Source organism: Anopheles merus, chromosome 2L, assembly GCF_017562075.2.
Source record: "Anopheles merus strain MAF chromosome 2L, AmerM5.1, whole genome shotgun sequence".
NCBI classification, from domain to species: domain Eukaryota; kingdom Metazoa; phylum Arthropoda; class Insecta; order Diptera; family Culicidae; genus Anopheles; species Anopheles merus.
The window spans coordinates 7,305,672-7,323,818 of NC_054083.1; the positions used below are offsets into that span (position 1 = coordinate 7,305,672).

Sequence of the window (18,147 nt, forward strand, 5' to 3'; positions counted from 1 at the left end):
GCAATTCTGCGTTTCTGGAATCTATATACTCGGCTCTTTTATAATTCTGCAGTTTTCAATCCGAAATAAATGCGATGCTTATTTGGGAGTTTATTTAAGAAATCGTATCAATCTTGTGTCCCGGGGCGGTTCCGTGGTACAGTCGTGAACTCGAAGGTTCGAGCCTAGAATGCACCGTCTCCCTGTAGCAAGGATTGACTATCATCCGGCTGCGTTGCGTGGTAATGAGTTAAGTCTCGAAAGGCTGTTGAATATAGACCGGGCATGTCCGCGTAGAACGTTACGTCAAATAGAAGAAGAAGAAGCAGAATAATCTTATGTGTGCTTGAACTGGAATTTTAAGTTAATTAAAATGTTAAATTAAAAATAAATAGATCGATCTTAGATGATCAACGGTTTGTACATGGAGTGCATTCGAAATGTCGTATCGAGTCGTTCAATCTAAAAGGTTCTTCCTCTGGACTTCGAATCGACCAACTTCCAACGCATTAGTTCAAATTAGTGTTGGCCGTTCCGGTCCGAACCTAGTAAAAAAGTTCCGTTCTTTATGTAGGCCGTACCGTTCCGATCCTTTATACAAAATCGTTCCATTCCGTTCATTCCGTTCTTTCCGTTCTTTCCATTCATTCCGTTCCGTTCCGTTCATTCCGTTCATTCCGTTCCGTTCCGTTCATTTCGTTCTTTCCGTTCATTCCGTTCTTTCCGTTCATTCCGTTCCGTTCAATTCGTTCTTTCCGTTCACTCCGTTCCGGTTTTTGCCGGTTCAATATTGTCAGCAAGGTGCGTTCCGTTCTTTAAAAAAACCGGCTTTGTCCGGCTGTTGCTTGCTGCGTGCAAGATAACTGTTCACTCTTTCTCGCACACAGTATGTGTTGTCTGTGCACTCTCCCATGCTCACAGGAATATTCATCGCACTTCGTCGCGTATCGTTTATAAAAATTGTGATAAGCGAGACCAAAAATGTTATTTGGTGTTATGGTGCAATTTGTAACATCTATTATACTTTTTGTTATAATTTAGCTTATCCTAACCAGACAAATAATTATTATAAAATTTAAATCTGTACTCATATGGCAGAACGGGTTGGAAGAGATGTATTATAATATGCGATTATGAACAACGAAAAATAAAATGTATTTATTTTTTATGCCACGATATCCGCGCTTGATCTTGGCACTCGGCATGATTCCAATATTTAGCCATTCGATTCGAAGCATTCTGTTCCATTCGACAACCGTTCGAGTGCCGTGATGTTGTAAACGATTTATGTGAAAAAAAACTATTTGTTCTAAGTAGTAAGTGAAATTCAAATAATTAGTCAATCTCGTGATACAATCGTCAACTCCTACCACTCAATAACATCGGCATGTGTAAAAGCCTAGAATGGAACGTGCCCCCATACGCTGGGATGATTATCCTGCTATGGGCATTTAAGTTACTGATAGCCAAGCCTATTAGTGGTACAGGAAGGCTTTGACCGAAAATGGTCGTCGCATCTAAAAAGTTTAAAAATGCTAGATAATAAATGCATGCTTTATATTAGCACAGCTGGTACAGCTTCCTGGACATCAGGTTGAACCCATTTGGATTTGGTGATTTCAGAATGATGCATGCCTTTTCATATCCTGTCTCTTATCCCCCCCCCCCCCCCCCGGATGACAGTTTTGCTTCTAAGCCCTGGGTCGGTTCATTTGCACCCCAGGTTCACGTTCCGTTCTTTTTGAAAAATGAACTAGTTCCGTTCCGTTCCTTTTTTTTAACGAAATTCCCAACACTAGTTCAAATGTCTGTTACCTGATTCAAGCAATGGAATCAATTAATTTGTAAATACATCTGGTTCTACTATGTAGCTAAAGTCTATTAATGGATTGACCAGGCGTCTGAGAACCTCAACCGGCAGATAAACGATTCAAAGACCGAATACCCTCCCCCCACCCATTTCTGGAAAATTGTTAAATCAATGAATCCTGTTCGTTAAGGACGATGTATCTTTGTTGTTTGTAGTATACTGCATGCAATTGCTTTATTGTAATGTAATTACCAGTTACAAAAGAGGAGAGTGGTTTGCTTCATTATCGTTTGATTTGTTTCAATTATTTTTCTTAACTTATCCTGTTCAACTATCGCATCAAAGATGATTATAGAACCGAAACCGTAATGTATATGCCAAGAAAGCCACATTCGTGTGTCTTTCAAAACTGATTTATCACGAGTTAAATTTAAATTAATTCGCTTAAATACTAGTGATTTTGAAGCGTACAAATAGTATAGGTGTTTCAATAATGTTGGATTATATACTCGTTTTGCCGCAGAGCGATTTATGTTAACCGGCTATAATCGGTAACCAGCTGTCGGTTGGCCCGCCGATACATCGATACATTTTATCATAATTGTGTTATTTGTGTTGGTCTCGAACCTACTTGGATGATTTTCTCTTCTTTGCTGACACCGTAACGTTCTTTTTCGCAGCTGTCTTCGTTGCCTGACGAACATTCCGTTTTGCTTGTTGCATCTTCCGTTTTTTGGGCGGTTCCTCTTCACTCTGGTAAAGCTCGTCGCTATCATCGTCATTGTTGCCATACTTTGCTTCTAGCGATTCAATCAAGGAGCTGAAAGCGCTCTTTCGCTTGAGTGCAATTTGCTGCTCCAACGAGGACGTATCATCCTGCTTCTTTTTCATCTGGCTGGCCATTTTGGCTTCGCGGGCGTACTTCTTGTGTCGTTGCTTGCGCTTTGCTTCCGGCTCATTCGTAAAGATCTTGTATTCTGGGACCTCCTTGCTGTCGATCATTTCTTGCACAATTGCTGCAATGCGTGGTTCGTCCTCGCACTGCATGAACGGAACCGTACACATCATCGAGTTTTTACAACCTTTTCCACGCAAGTACGCACGCTTGATGTCATTTCGCTCCGTTTCTGACCCGACGTAGCTTTTCTGGTAGTTGTCGATGTCCTCTGTAGTCAGTGGTTTGAAGAACTGTTGCCATCTAGCTAACCAGTTCGTGCTAGCGTTGTCATCATCATCGACGGTGCCTCGCTCGTCGTAGATCGCGCGCGAGTCTTTGTTGCTGATAATGTTGTACAGTTTGCTTAGAACCTTAAATTTTTCGGTCGCCTCTTGCTTATCACTTTCCGGCACACGATCCGGGTGAGTTTGTAGCGACAGTCGGTAGTAAGCTTTCTTTACTGCAAGAAATAATAGAACCAAGAAGGCACATTCGGCGTCAAAACGGCTTCCCTTGCCAGATCGGGCACAACAAAGCTTTACTTACTTTCTTGATCGGACGCGCTTTTTTCGACGCCGAACAGTTCGTAAATGTTTTTCGTACCGTAGTACTTTTCACACACCTCGAGGGTTGACATAATTTTCACTGGCGTTGGTTCAAGAATCGCTCAAAGTTACCGGCAACAGCGACAAGCAACAAACAAACAATGAATTCAGTGTAAATATCCAACTATTTCTCCCAGCCAATCGACTTTAGCGGGAAAAGTAAAGATTGACAGCTAGTTATGCAGCCAAATTTCGCCCGTTTCAGCGGCGCTGAATCGCAGCGCCAAAAAGGCTCCTCCAGTTGGTGATATTTGTGTCTTTTTTAATAGAAATAATAATTTGAAACAAAGTTTGAAATAGTGCTGAACAATCAAGAGCGGTCCACAGGATTAGTTCGTAGAAAAAGATTTAATTTTAAACTTTTACATCAATCGATAGTAGCGCCATCTAGTGTATATTTTCGTTGCGTGCGATATTGTCCAGGGCTGTGCTGAATATTTCAGCGCTTCACGCTGACAGCTGTCATCTTAGGATTGCATCAGAAACGAAATTCAGCATTTTCAGCACAAAATGGCGAAAGAAAACAGCAATAAGCAGCAACGCAAGTGAAATAATCCGAAAAGCGCGATTAATAATGGAAATACCAGCCAAAAATATAGTGTCCGACGAAACATTCTGCATCTGGAAAGGGTGTATTCTGAATAGTGTTGAAAATTCGCAACCGATCGTGCATTGGAAGTCGCATAACTGTGGTCCACGAGTTGATGTTGTTGGTGGTGTTGGTGTGACGGAACAAAAGAATTCGTGCTTAAGCACTCGAGTTTTCTCGACGTCGTCGAACAACGGGCAGTCCGTTCTACGCGTAATTATGCCAATGTTATTGATGCTAAATTCGATCACGATGACTAAGAACGCACGTTTGGACTCTAATATCGTGACCGTGACGTCGCACCGCTGGGAATAATAGGAGATTTCCCCAGTGCATTGCATCGCAATCGTTAGTGAAAATATTCTGTATATAGAAACCCGTTCTGGCGGTGATACTAAAGATTCGTAGCAATAACAGTGTAAATATTCACCCCGTACGCAATGCTGTCCGAACGAAAGCAACCTTACTACCCTTCGTCGGCTGGCGATATCAACGGTTCAGTTCCGCCCATGAAGGAGGTGGCATTTGATGAATGGTCAAAACATCGACTTCCGCAGCACAACTATTCCATTACAGATGGTAGCGAAAAGCTAGCCGACCTTAAGATGGGTGCCTCTAAATCTCCCGCGGTCGCTGTGTTAACGGCACTTAAGGGCACCTTTTTAAATATAGTTCACTGGTCAGCTGGTCAACTGTCTGTTCTTAACGGAACGAAACCAGAGGCACACGTATCGCAAACCATGGTGGAGAAAGAGGAGCAGGCGATGAAAGTGACGAACGCTTCATCGTCGTGCATTCCTATATTCGAAACGACCAGTAATGGAAAGGGTCAACTTACGGTGCCATTGGACTACAGTAGCACGGTCGACGATATTTCCATGACCCCAGCTGGTGTGTATTTCGAGGAAATAGCGCATAGCGATCGAAACGCGTCACGCCCTGGGCGGCGAAAGCGAAGGAAAGACACATCCAAAAGCATCCAGTACGTACATGCAGGAAGCGAGGGCGGCAGTAGCAAAGGTTGTGGCAAAAATCGAAAAGATAAGAAACGACACGCGCTGCGTAGAGACATTTTGAGCGATAATCTAGCCTTATCTATGGACGATAGCAGCTATGGCTACGATTTCCGGGAAGCTGTGTACAGCAATCCTGTGATGGAAACACACTCGCTGCCCCAACGATGTTTGTCGTCGAGCTTCAGCCCGTCATCGAATGGAAGTCTTGGAAGCTTTCACGATGCACTGCAAGACATCGTTCCAACCGATAATATGCACCTTCATGCGTCTTCCGACAGTATGAACGCAGCACCTGCGTTGTCGGTCAACGGGTGGCACCAAAACGTCCCTGCCAAACAAGCGCTTACTGTTGCGCCCGATTCGGTGGACAGGATCGGCGAACAAAGCAAACTAAAATGTGATATCGAACCTAGCAACCATAATGAATATGTAGTGTTTAGCGAGTACGACGTGTTTACTACACCATCTGCCAGCCCTGCGCGACGACGTCCTCCTCGTCGTAATTTTTGTCCAGCTTTTAGTTATGTTTGGCACCACCAGCATTCAGACGATAGCCAAGAGGAAAATGATGACGAGGAGGAAGACGGCAAGAGTGATTACACGAGCGAGGACATTTCGGATGACGAGGGTACGGATGGCGCAGATGGGCTTGAATATGACGATGATGATGACGATAGTATCGTTTTCTGCGAAGATTATGACGCCCTGAACGATGATTCCAACTCTTCGTCCGGATTCGAGGAGAAGAAGGTGGGTGTACTTTTACCATCATTTCTTACACCTATATTTCTTTGAGTGTGTGTGCGTTGTTTTAATCAGAAAACATATCAAACAACAAAGCCGTAGCGACGATAAATAGTAAACAATCATCTAAACAACAACTTGATATAAAGTATCGAAAAAGTTTATTCATTTCGCAATGTGCATAGATTGTGTCGAAGACTGCATGCAGCTAGCTTTGATCTTTCGTCATTCATGAATCAGCGATCACTTGGAATTCCCATCATAGCCATTCCCCCGTGAAACGAACGGTCGGTTGAAGGTCATTAGTTGTTATTTTTTACTGACGCAATTTTGAATGGTTTGTGCAGTTAATTTGTCTACAAGACATATTTCATTCATTTGCTGTTTGTTTCTGTTAATAACACCCTTAACGAAATATATGTTTGTTCGAATCCATGTGAAAAATAAAACATTTAAGTGGTCATAACGAGTATAACATTAGGTTCTAGAGCATGTAAGGAGAATGCCATACGATAGGAACCATTATTTATTGGTATTGTGTTCCATAAAGTGCATTCTATAATAGTAAGGAGTATTTTGCAATGTATTAATGGCGTATCGTATCGTCCTGTTTCGTATCATTATTTCGTCGTTTAGGTTCGGTTCAACTCAAAACCGGTGGTGCACGTTATGAGAGCATGGGACTTTGCCTACCGCCAAGCACGCAAAGGGGAATGGGAGATGGCAGCCAGAGATAGAGAGCGATTCCGGAAGCGCATCGCCGAACTAGAACCTTTGCTATGTCCAGCACTACAGCCAGCGTTACGTGATAAAATTTACTCCGAACGGTTCAGCGGGGAGGAAAGTACGCGCAAGATCTTAAACTGAAAGTGAAAGAAACCCAAGAGGAGTCCCGTTACTAGAGTTACATGTGTGTGCTAGTTTGTTTTTGTTTGCTTTTGGCATCTTTACACATCTGCCCTGTACAGACGGTTACTCCCCCACACAACTGCACATGCGCTTTCTAAGGGTAGCCCATAAGTAAAGTTTCTGCATTATATTTATACGGTAAAAACAGTTTTTGCTTTAATTTAAACGTTACAAAGTTTTGTTTTATATTCCTATCCATGTGGAAATGTTAAAGAAAATTCAAACATTTTCGCATTGTGGTCACGAATTAGGAACAAACCTCTGGCTTCTTCAGGATCGTTGATAATTTTAAACACCTATGTAAAGCATAAAATAAAGTGAACCTGTGGTAATTAAGAATGAAAACAATAGAACTAACAATGTAAAATTTTAGAAGGTTTTATTTGTTTGCTTTTAAATGAATGAATTATCACAAATCAGATGGCTCATGATGACCGTGAAAAGGCGGCATACTGACACTGTAGGTTGTCTGTTACTATTGGGCGTGCTAGAGGCTAGTTAGTTGAGGTTTGGTATACTTTGCTGGAGATATTTTTCCTTGCATTTTGTAGCGTGCTGCCTCTCGGAACGCGACCGCCAGTAGCAACAGAAAGCACAAGTACAACACGTAAGGCAAGTATGGTTCCACATCCCGTATGACGTAAAATGCCTGTAGTGTACGTATAATATAGATGGGCAGTTCTTGTTGATGCTGTTGGCAGAGGAGGGAAAAGTAAGTAACATTATTTCTCATTCATTTCAGTCAGAGCACTGTCAGATAAACGTACATATTCAATCCAGAACATTGGAATGATCATGTCACTGAACCGTTTGATGTCTGCCGAGTAGCCGGTGAGTTCTGGTATAGCAAGATTCGTTTGGGTACGGGCGCACTGGTCCAATGGAATTCCGAAGGATGGATCCACAATTGCGTAGCTGTGTTGATTTTCCCGATCTGGTATCATTCCTGTAATCTTATGGGCGTTGGAGAAGTTGCGTGCATAAAAGTGTGGACTTGTAGCTACGATTGGAACATCTGGGAAAATAGTAAAAATCGTTACGCATCATATCACAAGGAAGATATTTGATTTAGGAAGTTTTAAAACTGGAAAGGATGTATTAAAATCATGGACTACACCGACATAATATGGTAACAGACAAGTGATAAGAGATGATGGTAAAAGATATGTCTAAATGCCTAACTATTTTCCTTTTTTAAGTAATTAAAGGACGTAACAAGAAACCTCACTTGTTGTTCAGCATTCTGATCAGATGGATGTATGGATCAGAAATACAAACGGGGTATACTAATACAGTGCATTTATATTCGTTTAAAGTAAAACAAACATAGAAACCCAGTTTTTCAGCCCGTGAAAGTTGAGTACATTAGGTTAATAGAATGATAATAGCATAATTTTTACAAGTGCTTTCATTATGAATGGTACAAAATTTTGAACCAAATAGGTTCGGACGGAACGGTCGAATCGATCGAAAAATTCGCATCGATCGGAAAGATTGGAACGCTCAAACACAATGCAAGCAAGGTCACTAGTAAACCACAAATAGAATAAATAAAATAAAATAAAATATTCACTGCTGACACACATAGTTATACTTCATTGTGGATTTTAATATAGATCTTTTTTATGTCAGACAAAATTTTCAGTTAACCACTCCTCACGTCCCACCAAACTCATAAATAATTACAAAAACATACCTAAATCTCAATACCTGTAATACCTGTTAATCTACACGTGTCGTTCCGTTCTCTTTTCATATAAATTGTGTTCCATTCCGTTCCTAATCATTCAACGTTTTCACAACGCTAGGTTTGGCCTAGCCAAGGTCGGACTACACGTGGGTGACTGATAGTAGCATAGCAGGAGGGGAGCAATGTCTGTTAGATAGAGTGGTCTTTGTATGGATCCTTGTTTTTCCTGAATATCTAATGAGGATTGGACGTTGGAAACACAACCCTGTTGTAATTTTCAGGACTTCAGATTGGAGTTTATAATTTGTAAAATTGTACTGCTGAAATAACTCAAGTTTGACATTATTCAGCTTACATATCTTGTATAATTTGTCATATTTGTTTTTAATAAGCCGTTGTTTCTAATATTTACTTATTTGCTTACTTATTACTTATTAATATTTAATATTTTAATTTTACTAACTTTCAATTCTACGTCTGAATACTCTATTGTAGTGGCCATTATTTGCAATGCGAAAAACTCATATTCCTCAATACTTTGTTGTAGAAAAGAGCATTATATTTGTAAAAAATACCAACCATATTCCGGTAATTAATAAGCGGTATCAAAAACTCGCTTAACCGGCAGCTCGACTTAGTATTCGCAAATTTTATTGCCGCAACTTACTGCATCGATTTGCACCCCTGCCCAACACCAGCCATCGATTTAACGGTTGAATTATAGGATGAATTTTTATAAAACCAATTTTACTCGGCTTGATGAGCTCCTAACCAATTTTAATAGCCAGTTCAGAATTAGCCAGTTTAATTCTGTTGATGAAGCTTTATCGATATTTATACGCTTTCTTTTATCCTCGTTTGATACGTGTGTACCAATTATCACACCAAAGAGCGACCCTGCTTGGTCTGACCGCCACCTAAAAAAACTTAAAAGAGCTAAGGCAGCTGCATTAAAAAAATATACGAAGAACCGATCACCTGTTAACAAATGCATATTAAATGAAACAACTCGCTTGTACCGTAATTACAATAAAATACGCTACGGTACTACACGCTACTTGTCTCGGTTGGAGAAGAATTTCATCAAAAGACCCAAAGCTCTCTGGAGTTTTCGTAAGAAACACAATAATACGAATGTGACACCGAAATCGATTTACCACAAAGACCGAGCTGGTTCAACTTCTTCAGATATTTGTGACATATTTGCGTGTAGATTCGAGGAAGCATACACAATCTCAACTACTGATGACAATATTATCACCAATGCTTTAATTAATACTCCTAATGATGTCATCGACCTTAATTTAACTAATATATCGCAAGAATCTGTTCTAAATGTGCTCTAAGCAGTCAAGCCCAAAGCTAGTCCTGGCTCAGATGGTATTCCTGCCATCATTCTCAGCCGATGCTGTGAGTCCATAGCGCCGATTTTCACCAAAATTTTTAATTTTTCACTGCAACAAGGAGAATTCCCCTCTATTTGAAAGAGTTCATGGATTGTCCCCATATTTAAAAAAGGTGACAAGGAAGATGCAACCAACTATAGAGGCATAACGTCACTCAGTGCTGGGGCCAAAGTTTTTGAGAAAGTGATCCAAACAAGTTTACTCACGGCTTCATATCACTATATTAGCCCTCAACAACACGGTTTCGTTCCAAAGCGGTCGACGATTACTAACCTTGGTGACTTTACATCACAATGCCTCCGTAACATGGATAGCAGGATGCAAACAGATCCATTTTATATGGATTTAAAGGCTGCTTTTGATAGCATCGATCACAACAACCTTTTAGCCAAGATGAATAAGTTGGGACTTGGGCGAAATTTAATATGCTGGTTAGAATCGTACCTTGTCAATCGATCGTATGCTGTATCCTTCCAACGGTGCCATTCAAGGTCTTTCATTGCATCTGGTGTGCCACAGGGTAGCGACCTGGGTCCACTACTGTTCGTACTGTTCATCGACGACCTATCGTATGTCGTACCAGCAGCAAATCATTTAATGTATGCAGATGGCATTAAAATCTACATGACGATAAATAATGCCACAGACCACTCCGAGCTACAACAATACCTATTCGATTTTCACCAATGGTGCAATCGAAACTGCCTGAGCCTCTGCATTGAAAAATGCCGAGTCATTTCATTCACACGAGCACAAGAAATTAGGAACACCAGCTACACAGTTAACGGTTTACCAATAGAACGCACTAATGCTTTGAATGATTTCAAAGACCCAGTCTGCATCATAGCATTATACTGCGGTATTATCCGCCCGGTACTCGAATACGCCTGTGTTGTCTGGAAGCCCTCAACCCATAGACTTTCTGAGAGAATGGAATCGATACAGCGTCGCTTATCCCGATACGCAACACGCTTGTTACCTTGGCCACCTGGCAGTCAGTTACCACCTTATGAAACGCGACTTCAGCTTCTCGGACTGCAACCGCTCCACATCAGGCGCCGTACCGCGCAACAACTGTTTGTGGCTGGTTTACTGGAAAGTAACATCGACTGTTCATCCCTGCGCCAGCAGTTAAACTTTTACGTGCCTGCTGTTCAGCTTCGTTCTCGTCCGTTACTTGCCCTGAACCGTAGTCGAACTGGATATGGATCTAGAGACCCCCTCAACTCCATGATTAGGGTATTTAATGAAGTTCGTCATTTGTTTGATATTGGATCCTCAGTGCAATCCTTTTAAAACAGCCTTAAAAACTAATTATTAAGATGATCTTTCTACTTATCATAAACTAATATTAGACTTAAGAACATTCACACGGATCCATTGTTATCCATTGAACGAGTAATAAACAATTAAACAATTAAACAATATTCCACCAATTAAATGTTGTAACCATCGGTGAAAAGGGAGGCGCGTCTTTAGCTTAGCATCGACTTTGAAAGGCCTTTAGTGAAAGTCTCCCCAATTCTAGCCGCATTAGTGTTCTAGCTATTGTGGTTAATAGAAATTAGATTAATTTTTTTTGTTAATCCTTCTTCTTCTTTGGCTTAACACAACCGTTGTCTATAGTCAGTATAGTATAGTCAAATCCTACCATAGTAGGATAGTCAAATCCTCTACACGTATGGCGGCACGGTTCATTGGGGGCTTGAACCCATGACAAGTACGAGTTGACGACCGCGGATCGGAGATCTTTTGATTGGATTTACCAACTAACTCTTAAAATATCGGACGGGTTCGATTCCTATCACGACTGTACTCCGTCCTAAGGATAACGGTAACTTTTTGTTTCAAGTACCTCTTATTGATCAATGGGAATTATTCCTACCATTTGCATTTGCAATCACAGCGTATCTATGCATGCAGCTACTTTTGTCGTAACATAAATGAAATTAATTGATCTGTATTTCTTTTGGGATAGGTTAGGCTTGTTGACCCACTGATCCGTATCAGAACGACCTAGTGATAATGCTTTTGCTGCTTACCTCAAGGTCGAATGACAAAGCACGGTCAGAGATAATGAACCAAATCGTGTTTGTTTGCCTACACCGTGGCCTGCAAGACTCGAGCAATCAGCATTGGCTGACATTGACACTCTTTGGCTTGAAACATAACGATCCTGGTTAGCTCCATTAGACGATCGTATAAGCAGAGGCTGCTGACGTGTCGTGCATGTCAAAGCAAACACAAACAAGGGTTTCTTTCACATTTCGCTCGTCGTTACATCATCTCAATTTTGCTTGTTTTTCTCTACGTTAAAAACGATGGCTTGCGTACTTTTCACTCGCTTATAAGCTCGTTTGTTTTTAGTGGTTGGTAATTGCTGCTCTTGAGATTTGGTTGCTTTTAGACAGATTACTGTGGCAAAAGTACGCGTTGTGGGCTCGGTCGAAGGGAAACGTTTTTTTTCAGCTTGTAAGGTACCAACTATGCTGACCTTGCTCTACATTGAGGAAATTTTCGCTTGTACTGCGTTTGGTGAAGCATGAAGTGATATGAAGTTAAGCTACACAGATACTTCTTCTTCTTCTTCTTCTTTGGCTCAACAACCGATGCCGGTCAAGGCCTGCCAACCCACTTGTGGGGTTGGCTTTCAGTGACTTATTGAATTCCCCCCATAGCAGGATAGTCAGTCCTACGTATGGCGGCACGGTCTATTTGGGGCTTGAACCCATGAGTATGTTATTAAGTCGTACGAGTTGACGACTGTACCATGAGACCGGCTCAAACACAGATACACCTTTGTGTATAGTCACGATTAAAGCCTTGTGAACATTATGTGCTTGCATTGCTAATGACAAATGATTCTTAAGCACATTGATCTACCAATAATTTATACTCACCATGGGAACATTTGGAGGTGTCCGTCATTCCATCCTCAAGTAATCCGAACTGGCCTTTGTAGCAGTCAGCGTCACTGTCGGGCAGACGATCGTACGAATTATCGAGTAGCACGTACTTATACCCAGTTAGTGGACCTTTCTGCACTCGTCGCTCAAAGTACAATGGCACTGCCCTGCAGAGTGTCTTGCGCCAGTAGATCAGCACCGATTGTTCGTCCAAGTTTTGTGGATAGGTAGCTCCTTCGGAGGAGTTCAGGATGGAAGCAAAACAGTCGCCCTTGGCGAGACTGAAGCCCGGCACCGTGGGTTCGTATTCGTAAGTGTTCATCATAAAAAATTGATCATCACCGTACCGCTTTCCATGTCGCACATTTACGTGATCCTCGTGATCCTCGTACATCTAAGCGCATGACGATAGGAAAATACTGTATATTAACAAACATTCCCTGAGGATGGCGAAAACAATGCGGAAGGATCGTACCGTTTTCAAAACGCCCACATTATCTGATGGCACCATTCCCGGGACAAACTTCCTAGCCTGGTCCAAGAATGGTGGTCTCGTGTTCCATAAGTAGTCATAGATTGTCATGCGGCTGAATACAGTATCACCAGACATGGAGTAAATGAAATTGAATCCACGCTTCATGAAGAAGTTGTCGTTTTCCATCCTCGCGGCTACACCCTGCAAGTAGACATGTTGGTTAATATTACATCTCGACAGTCGACCTATTAGAGTTAGCATTTTGCACATTTGAGCAAACTTACAAGCAATGAAATGTTCGGCACGATGATGGTTTTATTAAGTATGCCTGGAACATTACGATTGGGTAAAAACACTAGACGCCTTCTGGTGACGTACGACATGGTAGAGTTGTGCTCGTGGAATGTAACGTTGTCGTGTTCCAGTATTTCACGGTACACGATTGGAACCACTTCTTGCATTTTAAGCTGATCGTCTAGCCCACCCAACCAACGTTCGGAGTTGGTTACATTGAAGATGAATATTCGACACGTGACCTACGGCGGATAAGTGTATTGTTTTGTAGAGAAAATATCGTACGATTGCTATTTTAGTTGCATTATTGCAATAATGATGATAAATGTTGCTACTCATACCAAAACATCGTCTGTATCCTTCCACCATCGGTAATAGGGCATAATCTGACGCATCGTTAACCGATCATCTAGTATCAATTTTGTTGGTTTATAGATATGAAAGAACAGTCCCATCGTAAAGCACGCAATTGATAGTGTGGTAGTCAAGCAGATGATAAAAAGGGCTGGAATGGATCGAGGAAGAAAAAAAAAATATTGATCAAGAAATCTAAACTACTTTTCATCGGAAGTCTGCAACATGTCTTACAAAACAATGTTTAAACAAATAAACATATTAAGTAACTAATAACACTTTAGTAAATAATAATAAAAATTAACTTCGATACCATACACCCGTTTTAATTCTCAATCAATTGATCAACCACAATTATCAATAATCGATAACATTTTTCTAGCATCTAGAATCTTTTTTATTCGTTACAGCAACTTCAATCAGCCAAATCCTTAGCTGCTATGGGCCGTATAGAACATTCAAATAAGTTCTTTAAATTATAAATTAAAACTACCATTGGCCATGACAGCGAAGAAAAGGAGACAAACTTGTGAAAATGTGAGTTTTTGTCATATTATCGTAACCAGGAGGTGCAACAATACAAGTAGATATACAACAAAATCACAAATATAAACGATTATTCAAAACGACACATTGGCGGTTATTTGGACAGTAAATGCTTGTAAAAATGAAGTAATGAAAACTAATTCTTAATTCATACTATACCTCATGTACTCATTTAGACGTTGTTTTTTATTTTATTTTAAAAACTTTTGTTGTGCCGCAATACATGTATTATTTGCAGATAAAAATATTTAATCAACTCCTCATGGTGAGTTTGTGATCATGATCATTCATTGTTAAGTAAACATTAAAATCACTCAATCATTTTCATTGAATCACCTATGAAGACACATCACTATTGTTGTATCCAGAGTAATGTAATCCCGTCCTGTGGTTTGTGAGTGGCTCGGTCTAGACGAGAGTTGAATATGAGACGACTTGCCAACAACACCACGGGACTAGCATCAACCAAGGCAGTCATACCCCAAGATGGGCAAACTAAAATCCATAATTTCTTCGAAATTATGATTTTTTAAAACTTTTCTGGTCATTACTACGGTTCAGTGTAAAGAGCAACCATCTTCTTTCTACAGAACATAATATCAGAAGGATGTTTTAATCAGTTTCGTAGCATGGTTTAGGGGTCCCCTTTGACACAAAGTTTCACATAGCCAGAGCCATGATGATAATGTTTTTTGAATTATATTTATTTTTTTGAAGCTTAGGACACACAACGCATTTGCAATAGGTAATTAAGTTAAAATTCTTAAGTTCGTTTTTATATTAGGATACAAATCCATGTTTTGATGCTGTGTTCCAGTAACAATAGATAGAGCCACGACTGCTGATATGAAGAATCCGTATCACCATTTCAAAAAAATAAATGTAGCATTCCGTGCTGGCCCGTATGACCCGAGATAGAATAAATGTTGATAAAAATATACAGCTACAATCAGGAATCTCCTTTGCACAAGAACGCTGTTTTGCCAAAATTTACCTGTATTGTTTTGAATGCTTGTGTGTATGTACGAATAATATGCTAGCCTTAGTTATCGGTAACAGTCGGTTGTGTTGCTGTCTGGGCTTTTCCATCGGTTCTACTAAACAATCTAATTAATTCATTTTTAATATTGTACACAGTACCAACGTAAAAGAGACACACGTACTCGGCTCCTCCTTTTATACTGTTTCTCGCTACAGCGTGTCAAGTTTATTAGTATTTTTTTAAAAGACAATTTAAACATATTGTCTTGTATTCTAATGGTTCGAAACAAATACAAAATTTTTTCAGTTCAGTCCCCAAACAAATTGCAATGGATTCAAATAGTAGTAGCGTAGTCAGATCTCTTTGGAGCAAGCAAGAACTTTGAACAAGCTGAATAATCGTATTTAGGGAGCATGTCTGCGTGATATACCAGCCGTAAAAAGTAGCAGTTGAACGATATCAAACTGTATCGACATCAGGGAAATTGACATAGGCTAAACAAAATTGACATAGGTAAAACTAAACAAGAAGTACTATTGGCAACACGTTATCATATGCCATTCAAATCAAATGTAGCCAAGCGCTAAAATATTTTTTGAAAAAGACAATTTTTACTTTCAGCTGGATTGCAATCCTTCGAAAATGGCGGACGGGGAATTTATTTTTATTTCATCAGCTCATCTGAATGGCCTGCAGCTTCTCAAGCATTGATGCCATTATATTTTAGAGTTTAGGGATATATGCTAGGATATTTAGGCATTTGAGTTAGGACGAATTCAGCAATCGTTTGGTGAATATTTGGTATTAAATGCCGAATGAAGTTTGTCAAGTGCGGTCAATTCTAATAAAACAAACATCACAATAGCGATACATCGGTGCTAGCCTAATTCCGTATGAACATTTTTTATGCGTTGATAACACTTCTTTGTAGCTTTGAGATGTTGTTGCGTATCACAACAAGAAATATATGGACGTACCATTTCCACGAGGCGCGCAGTGTACACTTACGCGATGATTGATGGCTAGGAAATCGGTTATAATGTAAAGCTTTGATCGATTTACATATCTCGAAAGCACATGCTGTGTATCACATAATGTACGTAGCAATAATGTGCATGCAAACACTTGCAATTATTAATAAACTAACGATTGGATTCTATCTGTTGATCGTCATAGTAGACTGTGTACTCCGAAGGTCATTTACGCAGCGAGGAGATAAGTGAATCTGCTCGCAGAGGTATGTTTGCACTGGTGGATCGCGTGTAACGCGTTTGTGAGTAAGACGAGTGTCGGTAAATATTAATTTTTACTAACCAAAACATTCATCATTTGAGAAATGTTTGATTTTGTTAGCTTTTTCTTTCAAATACGTTGCATTCACAATCCCTAAACAAGCACATCTGGCGGCTACTGGGTTGATGTGATAGGAACAGCGTTATTTTGATTTTTTCACTCACATTTCCTATTTGTTATTGTGTCGTGTCTAACGATGAACATTGCGCGAATGCCTTATCAATGACTGGCCTGGTAAGCTACAATATCACACAATCATATTCCATTTCCCTATGCAAGTAATCAACGTCGCATTGGGAATTTAGCAGTTTAGGTTTACAGTTCCAAGGCAAGGTATGACGCTCATTACCTTTGGTGCTAGAATTCCTCCTTCGATTTGGAAGGTGAACAGGAACTTTATTTGTTTTCAGTAGCTTCACATCCATCGTCGGGCGTATATTATGAGCAGTTTTGCAAAATTAAACCTCACGCTTCACCAATTTCACTTCACTTCACCACTTCATGCAAATGCGAGGGGATCTTTACTGTGGGGACACTGGGCAACCACACTCAGTCGTTTGTACAATATGTGTATGCACATTCGATCCTCTTCAAATGCTCGAACTCCCGCAATACCGCAGCAAAAGTCTCGTGTTACACCGCTTCTGTACCAACGGGCTGCTGGCAAAGAACTGGTGGGCATCCCTTGCGGCTATGATTAAAACCCAAACATGCCCGCAATAACTGAACTATCGCCTCTTATCAATCCTATTAAGCGATGCCGCTGCTACTCCTTACGATCAGCGGCTCCATCGCGCTAGTAGCAGTCGGTAATGTTGTGTGAGTGCTGTGTTTATTATTTTAAAGACAGAAATGCCTCGTACTACATGCATTGATAAGTGCCAGCGGTTGGGTGTGATTGTTTGCAAACGGCGTGCGAAACGCCATGCTGCAAAAGTCATGCCTCCAGCGAATTCGAAATAATTATACCTTATTAGATCTTTGCATCCATGCCGTGGCTTATTGTATGTATTAAGCGCTCTGTTTTTCTCTCGTAACAGTAAGATAATTTATTTATTTGCATTTTTTGTTACTTTTATTTCATTGAATACATTATTTTGGAGTTATTCCGGTGGGCGCACTGTTTGAAACTGATAACGCTGAAAGTATCAATAGAGCTATCAATATGAACAGTTTATGTGTGTGTATGGGGCGGGTAGTAAAAGCGTACCCATAATCAGAACCGCGTGGCATTCGATCCAGCGTGCTCAACTGTTGCGTAAGCCGGCGAGCGCCATTATGCTCTAGATTCAGTCTACACGCTGCTAGTCACCTAGTCAATCGCCGTCACAATTTGCCATTGATATTGAACCCCTTCGATCTAGCGTATTTAGCGCAGCAACATTGACCACTGCCACCAAATGAATGTGCGGAATGAACTGTACAAGCATCGAACGAAGATGAATATGCGCGAAACGTCATTTCGTTTGCGCTGCGTGTTATCAAGCGCTGCGGGTCGTTATAGAATAGGATTAGAGTAGTAGAGTGATGTGTTTTTTTGTTTGTTTGTTTTGTAACAGTAGCTCATGGACGATGAACATAACGATCTTTCCATCATCTTGGGTTTTTAGCC

At 40.6% G+C, this 18,147-nt stretch overlaps 3 protein-coding genes across 4 annotated transcripts; 1 reads left to right on the top strand and 2 right to left on the bottom strand.

Annotated features, from left to right (window-relative positions):
- Window positions 1-1,997: 1,997 nt before the first annotated feature.
- Window positions 1,998-3,507, bottom strand: LOC121592063 (J domain-containing protein CG6693). Its single transcript, XM_041913315.1, has 2 exons — window positions 3,273-3,507; window positions 1,998-3,186 (listed from the first exon to the last, which is right to left on the bottom strand). The coding sequence occupies exons 1-2, from the start codon at window positions 3,361-3,363 to the stop codon at window positions 2,417-2,419; spliced, it is 861 nt and encodes a 286-aa protein (XP_041769249.1). The 5' UTR covers window positions 3,364-3,507; the 3' UTR covers window positions 1,998-2,416.
- Window positions 3,508-3,813: 306 nt separating this feature from the next.
- LOC121592059 lies at window positions 3,814-6,737 on the top strand. The gene is made up of 2 exons (XM_041913309.1): window positions 3,814-5,686; window positions 6,317-6,737. The coding sequence occupies exons 1-2, from the start codon at window positions 4,361-4,363 to the stop codon at window positions 6,545-6,547; spliced, it is 1,557 nt and encodes a 518-aa protein (XP_041769243.1). The 5' UTR covers window positions 3,814-4,360; the 3' UTR covers window positions 6,548-6,737.
- Window positions 6,738-6,951: 214 nt separating this feature from the next.
- LOC121592060 (scavenger receptor class B member 1) lies at window positions 6,952-17,238 on the bottom strand. Of its 2 annotated transcripts, none has more exons than XM_041913311.1 (7): window positions 16,885-17,238; window positions 13,702-13,865; window positions 13,351-13,602; window positions 13,067-13,267; window positions 12,586-12,985; window positions 7,357-7,604; window positions 6,952-7,280 (listed from the first exon to the last, which is right to left on the bottom strand). In XM_041913311.1, the coding sequence occupies exons 1-7, from the start codon at window positions 16,958-16,960 to the stop codon at window positions 7,077-7,079; spliced, it is 1,545 nt and encodes a 514-aa protein (XP_041769245.1). In that variant the 5' UTR covers window positions 16,961-17,238; the 3' UTR covers window positions 6,952-7,076. The 2 variants fall into 2 exon arrangements, with proteins under 2 accessions (XP_041769245.1, XP_041769246.1); XM_041913312.1 differs by lacking the exon at window positions 16,885-17,238 and adding an exon at window positions 16,700-16,864.
- Between the last annotated feature and the right edge of the window lie 909 nt (window positions 17,239-18,147).